The following is a 19,648-nucleotide window of genomic DNA, read 5'->3' as shown; positions in this document are numbered from 1 at the left end:
TTGGCTTGGTCATTATTTGTTGCTAATCCCTAATTGCTGCTGAGGTAGTGGAGAATCAGCTTTTTTAACTGTATGTGGTATGGATACACCAGTACTGATACTTTTCCTCTTTTCACATCCAGAAGTACTTTTAGACACACTTAAACAGATTCTTTCCCCGCCATCACATCATCTGATCATCAAGATGGCAGTGGAGTCAGAATCCTGAACCAGGGCTCATCCACTCCTACCGCCTGTTTCTTTCTTTTTGTCTTTTCTTGTTTCTTTTTCTTTACTTACCTGTGACTTACCTTTACTGAGTTTGGACAGTGTCAGCAAGTGGGGGATCCCAACATGGATCTTGTGGCAGCAGTGAGTGAACCCAGCACTCACTCAAATGAGCCCTTACTTTTCCGGGGCAAGCACCGGACCTGGTATTGGAATTGGCAGCTGCTACATTGGCGGAGACAACATCAGCAAGGTAGGACCAGTGGCGAAAGATGGCACCTGAGGATTGCTGACTTCATTGTTGGTTGGGTGTGGCACCGGCAGCGGTGAAGTAGTGCCGGAAGGGCATCACAAGATGGGCCCAGCAGTAAGAAATGCCACTTTGACATTGGTGGGTCCATTGCAGGCTGCGGCGAGGCAGGGCAGAGGGGAGGTGCCTCAGCAGTGAAAGATTGTGTCTGAAAAGGGATAACTTCAATGCTGTTTGGGTCCGGTGTACAGGACTGTGAGATGGAGGAGGAGGGATAGCTACGCAGGCGTCATTGATGATGAGCTGGCTCAAGACTGATGGTGTCTCTATTAGCTATATATTTTTAAATTCTTAAACAACTCAAAACGGTGCCAGATCATGGCAACTGTATTATACTGTTTTTGTCACTGTGAAATACACATTACAATAAAATTATTCATATTCACCTATGTTCCAAATTAACTACCATTTTATAAACAGGGCCAGTTAAGGGCAGTGAATCATGGGTCTGCTACTGGGCCTGGCCAAGCTGGCTATTAACAGGTCTAGGCAGCGGATTGTGCAAGGATTATATCTGCTAACTGTCTGTCCATCTTCTGCAGTTGTGTTTGTGTCTGGGTGTCACTGGAGAGGGAGCTCTCGATGCCTTTAGAAGGAGGTTGGCATTGTGGGTGATACTGTGCATTATTTCCCCCTCCAATTTCATTTCGATATAGACCTTTCCCACACTCCATACCACCACCAGGAGGCTTAGGTTCAAGTCCCACCTGCTCCAGAGGTGTCATAGTCATAGAGTCATAGAGATGTACAGCACAGAAACAGACCCTTCAGTCCAACTGTAATAACATCTTCAAAAAGATTTATTAAAAATATATTTTAAGGAATCAAAGTGGGTGGATCAGTTAAAAATCCAGATCTAACTGAATGGCATAGCAGGCACTTGGGATTAAATTGCCACCTCTTGTTCCTTTCTAGGCATTACATTTTCCATCACCAGCACTGTGGTAGAATTCAAACTCTTAGACGTTTTTAACCTTTTGGTTCAGATGCCTTGCCAAAATCCTTGAATGGGATTACAGAGCTCCATTAATTCAGTATGAACTGGTGAATCTGATTTTATAATTTCCCTCGAGAGGTGGATATATAGCCTGACTGGCTCTGCAGCATTACAATAGGTAGCACAGAAGTGAGACATACAGTGGAAGAAAACACCTTTGTGTGCGTGAACAATAGCAATTGGATAATAAACCCTTCTAATTAGAATTCCATGGAACATTACTCCAGATAAAACAAATGGACTGCCAACTGAAGGGATTAATTTGAATTTAGTTTGCTTTGAATTAAGGCTCAAATGCCACCTACCAAGTAGCTTGTCAATGCCTTCCCTGAAAGGCAAGAGTTCTGTACCCACTGGTACTTTCTTAATTCCTGAAAGTGTGGAGCCGCAGATGATCAGTGACTCTTTCACATACGGTAAGTCCAATAGTGACCTTCAAAGAAACATAAAGATGTTGTTATACTTTATTGGCTGGTGTGTATCAGAGATTCCAGCTAATTCCACATCTAAATCCAACACAGAAGGATTTAGCCAATTTTCACATTGCTCAAAGCACCAATCAATCTCAGCATTAATAGGTAATCCCACTCTGAACATTTTGGGACAGCTGTAAATGATGGAATTGGAACAGCAATTACTGACATGCATGTGAGACACAGGGAGTGCTCTGTCTCATCTTGTGTTATCCCTATCCTTGGAATGTTTGGTGGGGACAATGGTAGATTTAAGCATTACTTTAGTTAAAAGAGTTGAGAGAGCTTTAGTATGTATATAACACATGCTGTACCTGAACTGTGAGTACTTGATGTTGACAATACAGAGAACTCTCTGTAGGCTAGACCAGCATTTCTGGCCAATTCCAAATTGCACTGGAGAACATAGTGATGAGCTGCCTTCTTGAACCATTGTAATCCTTGGGGATGTTGTACTATTAGTGAGTTCCAGGGTTTTGACCCAGTGATAGTGAAGGAACAGCAATATAATTCAAAATCAGGATTGTGTGAGGTTTGGAAGCTAACTTTCAGATGATGATGCTCTAATCCAATACATCCACTGCCCTGGTTCTTTTAGGAAGTAGAAACTGCACATTTAAAAGTTGCTGTTGAAGGTGTGTTGGTGAGTACTGTGGTGTATCTTATAGATAGTACACGCTGCTGCATCTGTGTAACCGTAGGAAAGGAAGTGAATATTGAAGGGGTGGATGGGGTGCCAATTAAGCAGACTGCTTTGTACTAGATGGTGTTAAGCTTTGAATGTTGCTACAGCTACACCTATCCCCTGTAGGGATAATGTGGAGTGTGTTTTACCCTGGATATAACCCCTTATGCTCTACCTGCCTTGAAAGTGTTTTGTTTGGGGGGACAGTATGCACATAGGAATCATCATAAAACATTCCTACATCTGACCTTTGATGGAGGGAAGGCTCTTGATGGAACAGCTGATAGTTGAATCTGGGACATTACCCTGAGGACCAGTGATACCATAGAGTTAAGATGCTTGGTGTCCACCAATCACAACATGAGTATTACTGGAAAAAATACATATCTTGCTTGAAGCATTTTGTTTTGAACTCATTAGGGTGATTATTAAGAATATCAGTTTAAGGGAAAATCAACATTGTACTGTATGAGAGGAGAATGATGATTAGTTGACAAATGAACTTTGGTAGAGGTATTACCAATTATAAAATTAAATCAGGTTGACTTTGATCAAATCATTTCCCTGAGAAATAAACCAGCAAATAGCTAACACCTGTTCAGTGCAAATTGGCACAGTGTACATACATGCTTTTTCTTTCTGCAAAGTTGTTTTTTCCCATAAACTGGTATTCTTGTGAACTGTCCTGATGATCGAAAGATGAGAAGTTTCAATGAGATACCTCATCTTCTAGTAATACTCAAGTTTTGTACTAACAGTTTGTCACAACCATCTTCTTTTGTTCCAGATATAACTCCAATCAGTGGAGAAATATGCCTAATTCCAATTGACTTCAATTTTATTGTGAGTCTTTGACACCACATTCAGTCAAGTATTGTCTTGATGTCAAGAGTAGGAACATTCATTCTATGGGGACAGAAAGTTAGCATTAGAAGCAAGTTATTGCTGAGTAAGTACCACTTGATAGGGTCAACAACACTTTTCATCCTTTCTTGACTTTTGAGACTGTTGGACTGAACTTATTTTGCTATTGGTAATCAGGGCATATCTGGCAATTTTCCACATTGTCCGAAAGACGCTATTGTTGTAGTTGTACTATATGACCTCACCATGGTCTCACCTTCTCAACTTCAATCCTCACCTGAGACATGGTGACCTCAGATTAAACTCTCCCTTGAATGGGGAAGCAATCCTGTAGTCTTCTGGGGCCACGGCAACTTTACAGTTTTGATTTCACTGGAACAACATGGCTAAGGTCAAAGCTTGTTCTGAATCATGTCTTCAGCTGTAATGCCATGATGTTGCAATGATCAATAGCCTTGGTTGTATCCACAGTGCTCTACCATTTCTTGCTATTGTGTAGTGAATCAACTTGGCTAAAGATTTGCATGTGATGATGGGGATATTGGGAAGAAAGCAAGATGGATTATCAACATGGCACTTCTGGTTGAGGATGGTTGCAAATGTTTCAATCTTCTCCCTTGCACTCATATGCTGGATTCCCTCATCACTGATGATGGGAATGCTAATGGAACATCTTCCTCTAGTTAGTTGTTTATAGTTTGTCATTAGTAATAAACAATGAAGCAGGACTGCAGAGCTTAAATATGATCGAAGTTATTCACTTTGTCTATAGCATCGTGTTTAGCAAACACGTGGTCTTATGTTGTAGCTCTACCAGGTTGGTACATCATATTTAGATATGCTATGCTGTGCTCCTGATTGAATCAAGATTGGATCCCTGAATTGTTTGCAATAACAGACCAAGGGCTATGTTGGCCATGAGACTACAAATTATGGTTGAATCCAATTCCGCTCTTGCTAATGGTCCACACCTTCTCATGGGTTCTGAGCTTTGACCTGTTGTGAATTGATCTGATTTAACAAGGTAATAGTAGCAAATATGATGAAGGATGTACGAAGTTTAAAGCCACGACTGTCTCACAGGGACTGCATGGTGTTCACTCCCACCAATATTATCATGGATAGTGTGAAGATTCTGCTCCTTAAATAAGATTAGGTTGCCCTTGGTTTTTTTCCCGGAGATCATAATGACACAGACTCCGAAATGTCTGGGGTTGATGTACTTGAGGAAGCTTTTAGGTTTTAAAAGAAACACTTGTACAATGAAAGGGGGAGTCAAAAGTGTGGTGCAGGAAAAGCACAGCAGGTCAAACAGCATCTGAGGAGCAGGAGCATTGATGTTTTGGGCATAAGCCCTCCCAAATTATCGATTCTCTTCTCGGATGCTGCCTGACCTGCTGCACTTTTCCAGCCCCATGCTCTCGACTCTGATCGCCAGCATCTGCAGTCCTCACTTTCTCTAATGAAAGAGGAGTGGCCAGTTCTCCCAGCTCAGCTTTTGTCTGGTTTGGTTTGGGTTCAGAGGTTCTAGTCAGTTAGGTTTGAGGCTGCTAGTGCAAGAAACAGCTACATGGAAGAAGGTGTTCCATGCTGAATCTCTCTCCTGCAAGACCATGTGTTTGATTTTATGTTTTTTGCCAAGGGGTGTTTATGGGGATGGTTGCAAGTAGTTGGAACAACATCATTAAAGGGATAATCTGTTTTTGAATGGGTTGCTATTCTGTTCTCTTTTGTTTGTGTTTCATTCGATGATCTTGCAAATAAATTCTATTTTGTTTAAAGCTAAGTGGTTGGGCCAGCCGTATCACCCCTGGAATATCCACTTTACACTTGCTTAAACCATTAGCAAATTTAGGGTCCAGGCTGCTTTCTTGAAGTGTTGTGAGGGGTTTGCCTGGTTCATACAATATATACAACTGGTCGATTGGTGAATGCACAGCCAAATAGGCTTTCTTCCTCATGTTGCTCCTATTACTGTCTGCTGCTGACTCAGTCTGACAGCTTTATCCTTCAAGACTTGGCTAGGAGTAAACTAACAAGCTATGCTTCATAATGGACATTTAATCTCTCCAGCTAGAATATATCCCGTGTCCTTGTTTTAATCAACAGTTCTTCCAAGTGGTAGAATACCACCATGGGAGAAAAATGATTTATTAGCTGATGGGAAACAAGAAGTGACAATCAGCAGATGAAGTACTTGACATGTTTGGTCAAATGCCATGAGAGCACATTACAACCTGAGTTGTTGTTGCGTACTCCTAGAGCCACACTCTCACAATCATATACCACTATGAAGCCATCTGTCATGTCATTGATGGTGATAGAATCTGGAACATTAACTGTGAAGTATGATTCGGTGAGTATAACAAGGACAGGAGTTTAAGATGATGCTCTGCAAAAATAGCACCCAATAGTTTTATGTGGTCCTGTCTGATCTAGCTGAACTGTGTCTTCAAGCCTGCATTCTTTGGATTTAAGAGAGCGAAAATGAAAGGCAGTGTAATGGTTCCAATCAAGCTGACAGTGTAATTTAGTAAGTCAGTCACTGTACAAATATTATGGCAAAAGAAGGATTAAAGTATAGGAAATTGGGATTTTGAAAGTGCAAATGCAAGCAAGTTTTTCCAAAAATAAACAAGATTGGCTTGTAGAAGGAAATATAAGTGGAATGTGATAAAAGGCTGTGATCAGAAATGGCCTGATGTATGATGGGAGTAGCAAATCCACGTGAAATTACATTTTCAAGGGAGTTGCTATGAATATGGGTTGGGAAGTTTATATGCACGTGGAGGACAGGAAGTCAGTAAACGCAGAAGTGATTATAATGAGATGAAATGGAGGTTGAAATCTCCATGATAATAAATTGCTTTGTGAGAGGCTGTGGGAGAAAAGCAGTGCTGGTAAGCCAGTAACTATTATATACACAAAACCAACATCCCCACCGAAACCCCCCAATTAAATTCCAGTATGTAACACACTCCCAGGTATCTGTTACTCCATATATAAACCCCAAAACCCCTCAATTAGATTCCAGTGTGTAACTCACTCCCAAGTATCTGTTATTCTATATCTAAAACCACCTGAATCCTTCAACTAAATTATAACTCGCTTGAAGGTATCTTTTATTCTCAATGTAAGAGATTCCAGTCTGTATCTCACTCCAGGTATCTGTTACACTGATAGCATGTGACATTAATATGCTGGCCACCCTCCCTCCCTATCCAGTAGCTTACATTGCACTGATTCTTTCAGCAGGATCCGGCTCCAACATGAGTTGCACCAAATTGCAAAGGCTGTTAGTGTATTTCTTCTCCACATGGAGCTTTCCCAAGAGGAACTTCAGATGTTTCCAGTTGCTCCTAATGATCCTCACCACCTGTTCAAACTCATTTGCCTTGTGATTAGAGCATTTAGAAAATAAATTTGCACCAGGTTTTATACATACTAGGGAAGAAACAAGCCTTAAAAAAAAGCTCTATTTATTTTTCCTCTCCACCACTGCACAGTGCCAATCCTGGAAGATGTCACAGCTTTATGGGCTCAACAGGTTCTCATCCAGGTCACCAGATAGATTCCATGTGGTCATGACCCCATGGTCACAACAGAACCCCAGCCAGTACAGAACTCTGCTAGCTAATCACCACCTTGTGGTTCATGCAAGCTGAGGAGAGAGGGATATGTGATGGCTAACAATGCCAGAAACAGTAAAACACCAAAAATAGCAAAGGAATTAACGTTTACAAACCCACCTCTAAATAATGAGTTTCTTCCATGAACACTAATCAACATATGATTGCATTTACATTCAGTCTGCAGGAAACCGGAGTGGTCCAAGACTAGTATTTTAAACTTAAATAAAGGCACTTATGACTACATGAAACTAGAGTTAGTTAAAGTGGCAAATTAAGTTAAGAAACAGATTTATACAGTTGCAGTGGCAGACATTAAAGGAATGTTTCAAAATACTCAGAATAATTATATGCCAATGGGAAAGAAAAAAAATCCAAGGGAACATTCATCATCCCCATCATTAATAAAAAGATTAAAGGTAGTATCAAACTTAAAAACTAGGTGTATTCCTGTGCAACATCAGCTGGCAAGTCAAACAATTTGACAGGATATAAAAAAGCAAAGATTGACTAAAAGATTAATTAGGAGGAAAAATTATTAGAGTATGAGAGAAAGCTAGCTAGAAATATAAAAACAGATTGCACAAGTTTCTATAACGATTTAAACATTTTAAAAAGTTAATGAAGTAAATGTTGGTCTTATAAAAAGTGTGTCTGAAGAACTAATAATAGAAAATAAGAAGGAGGCAGGTGAATTAAACAGCTACTTTGCATTTTATACTCCCCAGGACTATCTTTAAATACTGATACAATGCAGATGTGGAGGTGCCAGTGTTGATTTGGGGGTAGATAAGGTCAAAAGTCACGTGGCACCAGGTTATAGTCCAACAGGTTTTATTTGAAATCACAAGCTTTTGGAGCACTGCATCTTTGTCAGGTAATGAAGTAGCAGTGCTCCAAAAGCTTGTGATTTCAAATAAACCTGATGGACTATAACCTGGCATAGTGTGACTTCTGATTTATAAATACTGACAATTCTAAAAACTTCTTGTAATTTCAAAAAGGCATAAAAAAAAAGACAAGGGCATAGGATCTGCACCCTGATGATAGTCAGGAGTCCACGAAACACAGAAGGATGTGTCAGTGCACTTTGACCAGAATCCTAAGGAGTGGTGGCAGAGGTGGCAGAACAAGACTTTTAAAATGCAGTTCCAAGGAGGTCACAGAGAATGAAGTGGAAAAGAATTTTGTACGTCCATCATGTTGCATGTCATCATCTCAAGCAAAATACATCCTAAGGACCAGATGTCACTTTTCGCGATCAGCCTCCTTTTCAATGCTTCTGGAGCCATCCAGACCTTTGAATCTACCGGAAAGAAATGGAAAAAGTTACCTCCTACCTAGCTATAAATAATTCATCTACAACTACCCTCACCGACACACCAGAAACAACAACAGAATACAGCAAAGCTATCCTTACTAAGATCATAAAATCCCTCTAGTGTGGAAACAAGCCCTTCAGCCCAACAAGCCCACACCAACCTCTGAAGAGTTAACCAGCCAGACCCATTCCCCTACATTTAACCCCTGTCTGATATACCCAACCTACACATCCCTGAACACTGTGGACAATTTAGCACAGCTAATCCACCCTAACCTGCACATCTTTGGATTGTGGGAAGAAACCGGAGCACCTGGAGGAAACCCACGCAGACACAGGGAGAATGTACAAACTCCACACAAGAAGTTGCCCGAGGCTGGAATCGAACCCTTGTCCCTGGCTCTGTGAGGCAGCAGTGCCAACTACTGAGCCACTGTGTCACCCTGAGATCTGACAGGCTGTGCCGAAATTGGGAGAGAGTTGTCCAGCAAAGCAACTAGCCAAGCAATAGCATTTCCTGCCTATGTACTGTTCAATAGGCAGTACTAATTTACCAGAGTTTACAATATAATGGTATTCAGTAAGACGACAGATGCCCTGGGTGTCCTGAACATTGATTCTCACAGCATAGTATCCAGTAAAAAATGGGCAGGAAACCACCTCCCCCTCACCACACTGCTCCATGTGGAACATCCCTTGGAGGACACACTAAGGGTGCACTCTGGGTGAGGACTTCAAAGTCATTGTCAACACGGGATTGGTAGCCCCACTACTGACCTAAATGCTGGAAGGAAGGTCAGTGATGGATCAGCCAAACATAAAACAAGAGTAGGCCTTCTAGAATCTTTAAACTGTTCTGTCATTTAGTGAAATCATAGTTGACTGACAACCTGATTCCCCATATCTGTCCTTTTCCCATATCCTTGGTCAAATATGTATTTGTCTCAGATTAAAAATTAACAATGATTATCAACTCATGCCTGGAAAGGAATCCTAAACTTCTACAACCTTTTCTGTGTAGGAATCTTCTTAATTCCAGCTCCTGAAGAACAGGCTCTAATTATTAGCATCTGCCATCAGGACCTAGATTCTCCAACCAGAGAATAGTTTCTATTGTCGAATATCAGGGTCCCTTAAAAACTGAATTTTTCTAGTATTTACATTTCATAGGTTTCATTTCACAGCTTTTAAATCAATACTTAACATTCCAATATTCTAGCATATGAAACAAAGGGAAGAATTAGAAAAATTACAGATGCCCAAAACTAATATGAATGACACATCTGGTGTCAAATGCACCTAATTATCAGTGTTTTGATGAGGAAATAAGCTTGGAAACAATGGTAAACAAACCCTCAGATGAAGGCGGGCAATGGTATGATGATCATCCTCCATCATGTGTGGCTGGCCCATGACCACTGGCCAAAAGGGTTCAGATAATTCATTGACACAGAGAAAATAACCCTGGCCCTCAAAATACAATACAAAAATAAGTGCCAGAAAGAGGAGTACTCAGGATAGAAGGTGCCGGGGAAGCCCGCAGAGGTCAAAGGGACAAGGAAATTAGAGAAGCCACATCTCTACTGAAAAGTCATGAAACAAAAACATTTCATGCTGATAGCCTGCTAATTCTCTGTTATCTGTGAACCATCCCCAATTGTCATAAATATATACTTTCTTTATCTAACTAATGCATCATATCTGAAATTTACTTACAAATCACTGACTGCCTGTGATCATAAACCCCTAAAAAACTCCATCCACGTATCTGGACGCAGGTTGGGATTTAGTCTGGAGCTGCACAACCTTAATGGAGCCAAAGATGATTGTTGATGAGTGAGTTACTGGTAAGAAAGTGGCACTTAACTGCACTAGATTAGAGTGGTGCTGGAAAAGCACAGTGGGTCAGGCAGCGTCCGAGGAGCATTTCACCAGTTTCCTCATTTCCCCTCCCTTCCCCCCACCTTACTCCAGTTCCAACCTTCCAACTCAGCACCATCCTCATGACCTGTCCTACCTGTCAATCTTCCTTCCCACCTATCTGCTCCACCCTCCTCTCTGACCTATTACCTTCATCCCCACCCCCATCCACCTACTGTACTCTTTGCTACCTTCTCCCCAGCCCCACCCCCCTCCCATTTATCTCTCCAACCTAGAGGCTCCCTGCCTTCATTCCTGATGAAAGGCTTTTGCCCGAAACGTCAATTTTCCTGCTCCTCAGATGCTGCCTGACCTGCTGTGCTTTTCCAGCACCACTCTGATCTAAACTCTGATTTCCAGCATCTGCAGTCCTCACTTTTGCCCACTTAAATGCACTGTCAACAATACCTCTCATCACTCTGCTGAAGACTGGGAGTAGACAGATGAAACATTATTAACTGATTGGATTCATCTCAATTTTTTAGGCACAACATAGCCAGACATATTTTGCATTTTGCCAGTCAGATTGTAGGGAAGCAGTTATATTGGAACATCTCAGCTAGAGGCACAATTCCAGATTTTCACTACTAGAACATAATCAGAGTCCACAGGGCCTTTCAGCCATTTCTTGTCAAGCTAATTAAATTGTAGTTGAAAACTAGTGGCAGTCACTGACACAGCAATTCTCGCTGAAGATCATTGTAAAAACTCCAACCTCGCCTTTTGCATTCACATACTGGGCTTGCTTATCATTGAAGATGGGTACGTTCATGGAGCCTCATCTTCTGCTGCGTTGTTTAATTTCCCATCACAATGGAATTGACAGGACTGAATCATGTGGAGGGATCTTGACCAAATGGGCCAGTGTGCTGAGGTATGGCAGATGGAGTTTAATTCAGATAAATGCAAAGTCCTACATTTTGGTATGATAAACCAGAGCAGGACATATCCAGTTACCGGTAAGGCCTTTAGGAGTGTTGTCAAACAGAGAGAGATCGAGGGGTGCAGGTACATTGTTCCTTGAAAGTAGCATTGCAGGTAGACAGCGTGGTGAAGAAGGCATATGGTACACTTGCCTTCATCAATCAGATCATTGAGTATAGGAGTTGGGACATCATGTTACAGCTGCATAAAACATTGGTAAGACCTCATTTAGACTACTGTGTACAATTCTGGTCACCCTGCTATAAGAAGAATGTAATTATACTGGAAAGAGTGCAAATAAGATTTACAAGGATGGTTTGAGATATAAGAAGAGGCTGAATAGGCTGTGACTTCTTACCCTGGAGTTTGGAGGCTGAGGGGTGACCTTATAGAACTTTATAAAATTGTGAGGGGCATAGACAAGGTGAATTGCCAAGGTTTTTCCCCCAAGATAGGAGTGTCCAAAACTAGAGGGCATAGGTTTAAGGTGAGAGGGGAAAGATTTAAAAGGGACCTCGGGGCAACGTTTTCACACAGAGGATGGTGCAGTAGAACAGGAGAGTACAAATCCAACATTTAAAAAAGACTTTGGACAGCTACATGGATAGGAAAGGTTTAGAGGGATATGGGCCGAATACAGGCAAATGAGATTAGTTAAATTTACAAAATCTGGTCAGCGTGGAAGAGTTGGGCCAAAGGGCCTGATTCCATGCTATATGACTCTATGACTGCAGAGCTATTGATTTGATCTTTTGATGGTGAGATTGCTTATCTCTCTACTGCATGCATATATTTTGTGTTGCAGCTTCACCAGATTGGTATCTGTCTTTAAAAATTCTTTCTTGGGATCTGGACTTTGCTGGCATTTTTGCCCAGCCCCACCTACCCTTGAGAAGTTGGTAGTTAACTGCCTTTCTGAACTACTGCAGTTCCTCTGGCACAGGTATACACAACACTGATAGGAAAAGCAGAGATTATACTCTAGTTAAGAGACTCCAATGTTCATTGCCGAGTGCCTCAAGAGCAGCACTACTGACCAAGCCAGACAAGTGAACAGAGAACTTCAAAAAGAGGGAAACCTAATTCTAGTCTTTTAGGTCCACTTGATGTTGCTGGCATTCTCTCTTGCACTTTTCCTTGAAACATGGTTGATTTCCTGGCTTGATGACAGAGTCAGAATATGCGTAAAGATGTGCAAGTTAGGCAGTTTGGCTGTGCTAAATTGTCTGTAGTGTTCAGGGCTGTGCAGGCTAGTTGGGTTAGCCATGGGAAATGTAGAAGGATGATGGTGGGATGCTGTTCAGTGTGGACCCATTGGGCCAAATAGCCTGTTTACACTGTAGGGTTTCTATGAATATTTCAGGGTAATGAGATCACAAATTGTGACTGAATACAAGATTTCTGTTGCTGATGGCTCAAAACACTTCAGATTCTATATTTGAGTTGCTAGATCTATTCTGAAATAATCCTGGTGACAAAAGTCACAACACAATGGATGGTATCCTCAATGTGAAGGCAGAACTTTATCTCCTCACGGATTGAGTGACCATTGTCACTACAAATACTGTTGTGGACAAACATACGCAAGACACACAGACTGGTGAAGGCGAGGTCAGTTCCTCTTGTGTTGGTACTCCCATCACTCAGCCAACTTAATTAGCTGTGCTGCTACTGAGTCACTTGACAATTGACATTGGAGTCCCTCACCTTGAGTACAATTATATTTATTATCCTCAGCGATGAATATGGAGGAGTACTAACTTTCATCAGAAGAAGAGTAGTGATAATTGGATTTCCTATCCCATGTTTAGAATGCTACCGAGAGACTTTTTATCATTGAATCATCTGATGTGAAGTTCACTAGTTGGACCAGCATTTATTGTTTATCCCTAATTGGGCAGTTAATAGTCAACCACATTGCTGGATTCTGGAGTCACACATGGGCCAGACTGGGTAAGGAGGGCCAATTTCCTTTCCTAAAGGACAGTAGTGAAGCAAACAATTTTACAACAATCCACAGTGATTACATGGTCATTATTAAATTCACTTTTATTTATTCTAGATTGTTACTGAATTCAAATTTCACCAACTACCATAGAATGATTCAAACCCATGTCTTCAGAAGATTAGCCATGGATTCTGGAGATTATTCCAGTGGCATTACCACTAAACCAACACCTTCCCTGAATTAAATTTGGAATCAATGGCTGGACTGCAGCTGGATTGTATTATGTTATGTTACCAACATTGGTGGGCCTATCCTGTTACAAATGATGACAAAAAAGCTTGGGATGTCAGGTCAAAGGGGTTGTTGCTTCACTTGCTTTCTGCCATAAGCTAAGGAGAACTTTGGAGGGTTAACTGGGCTATATGTGATTTTGTTATATCTAATGCCTAGGTTGATGTGGGGTTGTCCATTCAATTTTTTTAAATGAGAGTTTTTCCATCAGGTTTTCGGAATCGAAGTTTTGGATAGTGGTTATGCTTCAACCACATTTCTGTGGAATTCTAGTCACGTGTAGATGGACTGAGTAACTAAGGATGAACTTAGTAGTAGGCCACGTAGATCTTTACCACAATCTAGTAGTTTCATGGTCACCATTATTGGTATATTTCCCTATATTCTCAATTTATTTGTTAAATTTAAGCCTCTGATGCCGTTATGAGATTTATTTGAACTCATGTCTCCCAATTATTAGTCAGACATCCAAATAATGAGTCCAGTAACGTAAACACTATGTTGCCTTTCCTGCAGACTAAGGTGAGAGTATAATGTTTTTATAGGCTACAGCTAACTTTTTGTCCATTTTGAAGTTCTTTTACACAGATTTCTTATTGCTATTTGAGAGAGGCTCATCCCTAGCAGCCCAGAAGCTCTTATTGCATATTGTCCTCATAGCCACTGCAGTACAAAAGCAGGTAATTCAGCCCATCAAAGCCATGCTGTCTCCCTGTACAGCAATTCAACCTGTCCCACTCCCCTGCTATATCCACACTGACCTGCACATTCATTTCCTTCATGCATCTACGTAATTTCTTTAAAAATCATTAATCATTGTCACTTTCACCACCCTGTAAGCATCGTACAGGACCTTATTCCAGAGACCGTATAGGGTAGAGTGAACTATCAATTAGGCTGTTCAACTACGATGACACCACATTCGAGCCAATCTGACCTAATCCATGACTGTTTCTTGATTGGCTGTGGTGAAGTCAATGTTTCAGGTGTAACCCTTTTTCAGGACTGGGTGGGTGTAAGGGGAGCTGCAGATAAAGGGGTTGGGGGACAGGGTGGTGAGGTGGGGATAGGTGAACACAGGTAGACAGTATGACCAAGTTGGTCGAAGAGAAGAATGAATCCGGTTGGTGGCTGAAAAGAAGGGTCAATGAGAGGAATGGCATAGGGGTGGGAAGGGGCTGGGAAGGGAGGTTAATGTTGAGTCCTCTGGGCTGTAGGCTGCCCAGGCAGAAGATGAGGTGTTGTTCTTCCAATTTGCGGTCTGATTCGTTGTGGCAATGGAGCAGGCCAATAATGGTCATGTCGGAAAGGGAGTGGGAAGGGGAATTAAAATGGGCGGTGACTGGAAGGTCAGGACGGCTCTTACAGGCCTGGCAGAGATGCTTGGCAAAGCATTCCATGTGGTCCTTCCGATGTAGAGAAGACCACATCAGGAGCACCGGATACAGTAAACTAGGTAGGAGGAGAGGCAGGTGAACCTCTGTCTCATCTGGAAGGACTGTTTGGGGCCCTGAACAGAGGTGGAGGGGGTGGTGTGCCGAGAGGTTTTGTATCTTTTTCTGGTTGCAGGGGAAGGTACCTGCGGTTTGGAATTTGGGGGCGGGGGGGGGCGGGGGGGGGGGTGGGGGGGAGGGGGGCGGGGGGGCGGAGGGGAGTGCATTTACTGGCTTTCTTTATTCTTGTTTGTCTATCTTGGATTCCAGCACCTGCAGCTTTTTTGTCTTGAACTTTGATTGGCTGTGGCAGACTTTCGCCACCCACCTCCAGAGCTCAGAGAAACTGTGGCCAAGATGTACCCCACCAACAAATCAGGGAGATGTTCAACCTCACTTCACACAACTCAGGTGAGAAAGGCTACCTAAAATATTGGGTGAAATAAACAGTGGCTCTTACAGTCTTTCATCCTTATCTTGAACTTAACTTCATCACCGACAAATGTTGGAAAGATGAAATCACATATTATAAATGAGAGATCAGCCAGCATTTGGATGTTAGTTGGTTTCAAGTTTCTATAGAAGGAATATATTAAATAAATTTAAACAACATTGTAAATTTGTATTTTATTCTTCTTACAATCACACATTTAAAAAAATTTTTGTCTGCATATGAATCTAAAGAGTAAGCTATTAAATGGCAGAGTGGATAATCCTGTCTATCCCACCACATTCCTATAGTCCAAATGATAAAAACAAAAATTTGCATGTATGTAGCATGGTTTTCAACTTCAGGACATCCAAAGCACTTTATAGCCAACAAAGTACTTTTTTCACAATTGTAATATAAGAAACATCAATCAAGTTGCACACAGCAGAATCCACAAACAGCAATATGATAATTATCAGAAGTATTGCTAGGAAAGGAATAAATATTGGCTCCAGCACATTGAAGAGAACATCTCCTACCCATCTTTGCAACAACATCCATAGATACAGGTTTCAGTTTAATATCTCAACTGAAAGATTCATCCAACACAATGTCCCAAATTAGATTTGAACAAAGATTGGTGGGGAGATGGGAAAATCTCAAATGCAACCGGTACAGAATGGACTGGACTTTGGTATCAATATAATAGTCAGGTTAACAGCATTCATCATTGTTAATGCACAAATCAGATTGTAATATCTGATAGATGCACATGATACATATCTGGAAGTTTCAATTTGCAATGCCCTGCTTTTCCAAAGCTATGTGATGATGTTATCTCACCAGGAGGCTCACTGTTCAAATATATACACAGCATGAATTTGTTGCTCTGAATTCAAACATATGCACCAAATCTGCTTGAAAAGATTAAGGAGAGATGGAAGGTAGAAGGCTTTTTAAAAATTTTTGATTGTGGACTAAAATGGGAAATCCAAAGACTGAGGAAAATTTGTCACACTTTCTAAAACAAGTTACTAAAACACAGTGAGTTGCACTTACATTACTGTTTTGCAAGCAGTAGAGGGGGTAGAGATAAGTCACCACAGCACATGCATTTGTGAGAGTGAGTGTTATGTGTATGGGAGTGTGAATATGCAAGTGCACAGATACAGAGTGAGCTTCATCCAGCAAAAGATTGTTGACTGGTTTGTGCAATTGTGACCAGTTATGGCCTCTGGAAGTCATCAGCCTGACAACAACTCTCAGGTGAATAGCATGTTTATGAGAGAGGAGAAGAAGCACATGGACCGCTGGTGAAAAGGGTTCTGTGTCTCTATCTCTCTGTAGTAAAAGTAACTGAAGCCTGAAGAAAGCTAGTTATTTTCTCCCACTAGTTACCATAAATTGTTTATTTGTATCAGTAACTCAAAGACTTTACAAACACCTTGTGCCTTCTGCAAGAAAATGAAATAATCCAGAAAGGGGAGTGGAGAACTGAGATCTTGGGAAACAAAAGGAGCAGCTCGTCAGATGTTTGTAGGCTGGTGCTACTGAACTGTATTTCCCCAGAGTTTTTTTAGCCTCTGCCCATAGCATCATCTGTTTCTGTCTGTATGTATATGGTATGTAACAGTTACAACCAATAGAGTTCAATGTTAATTGTTCACAGTTTTGTGTATGAGTGACCCCAGACTTATTTATTTGTCATAAACAACAGTTCTTGTTAAGTACAGAAACCTGGTCAGTGCTTTCTGTTAATCTGATTTCATCAGGCAGGTAAACTGAGGCCTTTGTTAACTTAAACAATTAGTTTTTGTGGCAGCCCAGGTAGAGCGGAGATCAGCAATGAGCACGTTTTTCCCAGCAAGTTGTAACAAGTTACACAGCGCGTTTCAGACAATGAGTCACCTCAGATCACTTTACTGCTAATTAAGTGTATTTTTTCTAAAGTGTAGCCACTGTTGTAATGTAGGAATCTTGGTACCAAATTTGTGCACATAAGCTCCAACAAACAACAATGTAATAATGACGAAAAAAATCTACGTTTGTGATGTTGAAAGATAAACATTGACCAGAACACTGAGGAGAACTCTTCTCTTTTTCTATGAAATATTGCCAAGGGATGTTTTGATTTGCCCAAGCAGGCTGTCAGAGGTTTTTAAAAATAACTTTTTTTCACTATTTTTAAACGTTTTTCTTGCATCTTTTAAAATTTCTTTACTTGGATCTTTCTTTCTATCTCTTTTTTTTAACTTTCCACATTTGATTTGACACTGAATTAGATATTCTTACATTCTGGTCTGGTCTCTATAATATATTGCTCTGTGAGCAAACTAATTTCTAATGATAGGCATAGCTCAATCTCTGCTCCAAGATAACCATCATGTTGATATTAAGAAAACCACAAGACTAGGAATGCTAACTCTGCTTTCTCTCCATAAATGGTGCCAGACCTGCTGAATTTTCCCAGTAGTTTCTGGTGTTGATATTAAGCATCTTCAGAAATTTTCTCTGATCTGCCTAACCTCGTGCTATGTCTTTCCTGGGAGTGATTGATCACGATAGCATAAAGGGAGATTTACTCTTTATCTAATCCCCTGCTGCACCTACCCTAACAGTGCTTTATCATGACTGAGTAGAGGTAGCTTTAATCCGTATCTAATTCTATGACCCAAGTTTGGGATCTGTCCTGTGGTTGCAATGTGAAAAAACATGTCATTTGCCAGCACCAGCAGCTTTCAAGTTAATCAAAGTGAAACATGCCAACAACTAACCCGTGAATCACATGTTTGGACTGCAAGTAGATAAGGACATCCACCATCTGTCCCAGAAAATTCTTGATCACCTAAGGAAACAAAGGCATTTTGTAATAAACAGTTACAGAAAGGGACAGTTTGGGAGGAAGAAATTGCTTGAATTTACTAATGGCTCAACAAGTAAATTTCCTGAAACCAAAAGAGAAAATGCTGGAAAATCTCAGCAGGTCTGGCAGCATCTGTAAGGAAAGAAAAGAGCTGACGTTTCAAGTCTAACTGACCCTTTATCAAAGGTAAAAAAAGGGAGAAATAGGGAGGAATTTATACTAGGCTGAGAGAAGGTGAGTCATGGCTCCAGAAGCAAAGGTAGCTATAAAGAGGTGATAATGACAGTGCATAGAGAGATTATAGGGAAATTAGGAGTTATGAATGACCAAGGCGAAAGCCAGTAAATTTCCTGCTTTACTTGGCCAGATCAGGAAGGAAGCGGGCAGATGTGTTATTCAGCTTGTGCTGAGCTGGCTAATCCAAGCTGAGGTGATTGTCTCTCCACCCTTCAGACACTCTGCCTGTATTCCTGATGAAGGGCTTTTGCCCAAAACTTTGAGTTTACTGCTCCTCGGATGCTGCCTGAACTGCTGTGCTTTTCCAAAGCCACTCTAATCTAGACTCTAGTTTAGATTACATTACAGTGTGGAAACAGGCCCTTCAGCCCAACAAGTCCACACCGACCCGCCGAAGCGCAACCCACCCATAGCCCTACATTTACCCCTTACCTAACACTATGGGCAATTTACCATGGCCAATTCACCTGACCTGCACATCTTTGGACTGTGGGAGGAAACCGGAGCACCTGGAGGAAATCCACGCAGACACGGGGAGAACGTGCAAACTCCACACAGTCAGTCGCCTGAGGCGGGAATTGAACCCAGGTCTCTGGCGCTGTGAGGCAACAGTGCTAACCACTGTGCCAACGTGCCGCCAGCATCTGCAGTCATTGTTTTTACCTAGTTGATTTTAACCCTACTGCGAATCCTCTTGTGGATGCCTGCCTTGAAGAAGTTTTCCTCCTCTCTCTACAAGAATCTCAGGGAGTCCCTTTCCCACTGCAACTCCCAGGTCATTTCCTCTGCCCTGAAGCTCTTCAACCATGTCCTGAAACAGACTCGCCAGCTCAGCACTGTCCCCATGACTTGTCCTACCTGCCTATCTTCTTTTCCACCTATCCACTCCCCCCTCCCCCCTGACCTATCACCTTCATCCCCTCCCCCACTCACCTATTATACTCTATGCTACTTTCTCCCCATCCCACCCTCCTCTCATTTATCTCTCCACCCTTCAGGCACTCTGCCTGTATTCCTGATGAAGGGCTTTTGCCCGAAACATCAATTTTACTGCTCCTCGGATGCTGCCTGAACTGCTGTGCTTTTCCAGCACCACTCTAATCTAGACTGAGGTGA

At 41.6% G+C, this 19,648-nt stretch overlaps 2 protein-coding genes across 4 annotated transcripts in view; both read right to left on the bottom strand.

Moving 5' to 3' along the window:
* LOC140469265 (serine/threonine kinase-like domain-containing protein STKLD1) overlaps positions 1-8,271 on the bottom strand; it is a 39,167-nt gene extending 30,896 nt beyond the window's left edge. Inside the window, exons 1-2 of the mRNA XM_072565606.1 lie at positions 6,770-8,271; positions 1,820-1,947 (exon numbers count right to left, since the gene is read on the bottom strand). Coding sequence (XP_072421707.1) covers positions 1,820-1,947; positions 6,770-6,807 — 166 coding nt within the window. The 5' untranslated portion in view covers positions 6,808-8,271. The remainder of the gene's footprint in view (positions 1-1,819; positions 1,948-6,769) is intronic.
* LOC140469488 (serine/threonine kinase-like domain-containing protein STKLD1) overlaps positions 8,266-19,648 on the bottom strand; it is a 31,186-nt gene continuing 19,803 nt past the window's right edge. For 2 of the 3 annotated variants that reach the window (XM_072566044.1, XM_072566045.1), the window contains 3 exons: positions 18,207-18,277; positions 15,463-15,578; positions 8,266-8,471 (listed from right to left, as the gene is read on the bottom strand). In XM_072566044.1, the coding sequence (XP_072422145.1) occupies positions 8,326-8,471; positions 15,463-15,578; positions 18,207-18,277 (333 nt within the window). In that variant the 3' untranslated portion in view covers positions 8,266-8,325. The remainder of the gene's footprint in view (positions 8,472-15,462; positions 15,579-18,206; positions 18,278-19,648) is intronic. The other variant, XM_072566046.1, reaches the window with a different exon arrangement.

This window comes from Chiloscyllium punctatum, chromosome 49 (genome assembly GCF_047496795.1).
Source record: "Chiloscyllium punctatum isolate Juve2018m chromosome 49, sChiPun1.3, whole genome shotgun sequence".
Classification (NCBI taxonomy): domain Eukaryota; kingdom Metazoa; phylum Chordata; class Chondrichthyes; order Orectolobiformes; family Hemiscylliidae; genus Chiloscyllium; species Chiloscyllium punctatum.
The sequence above is the reverse complement of the archived record's forward strand: the minus strand, read 5'-3'. Positions and strand labels throughout refer to the sequence as shown.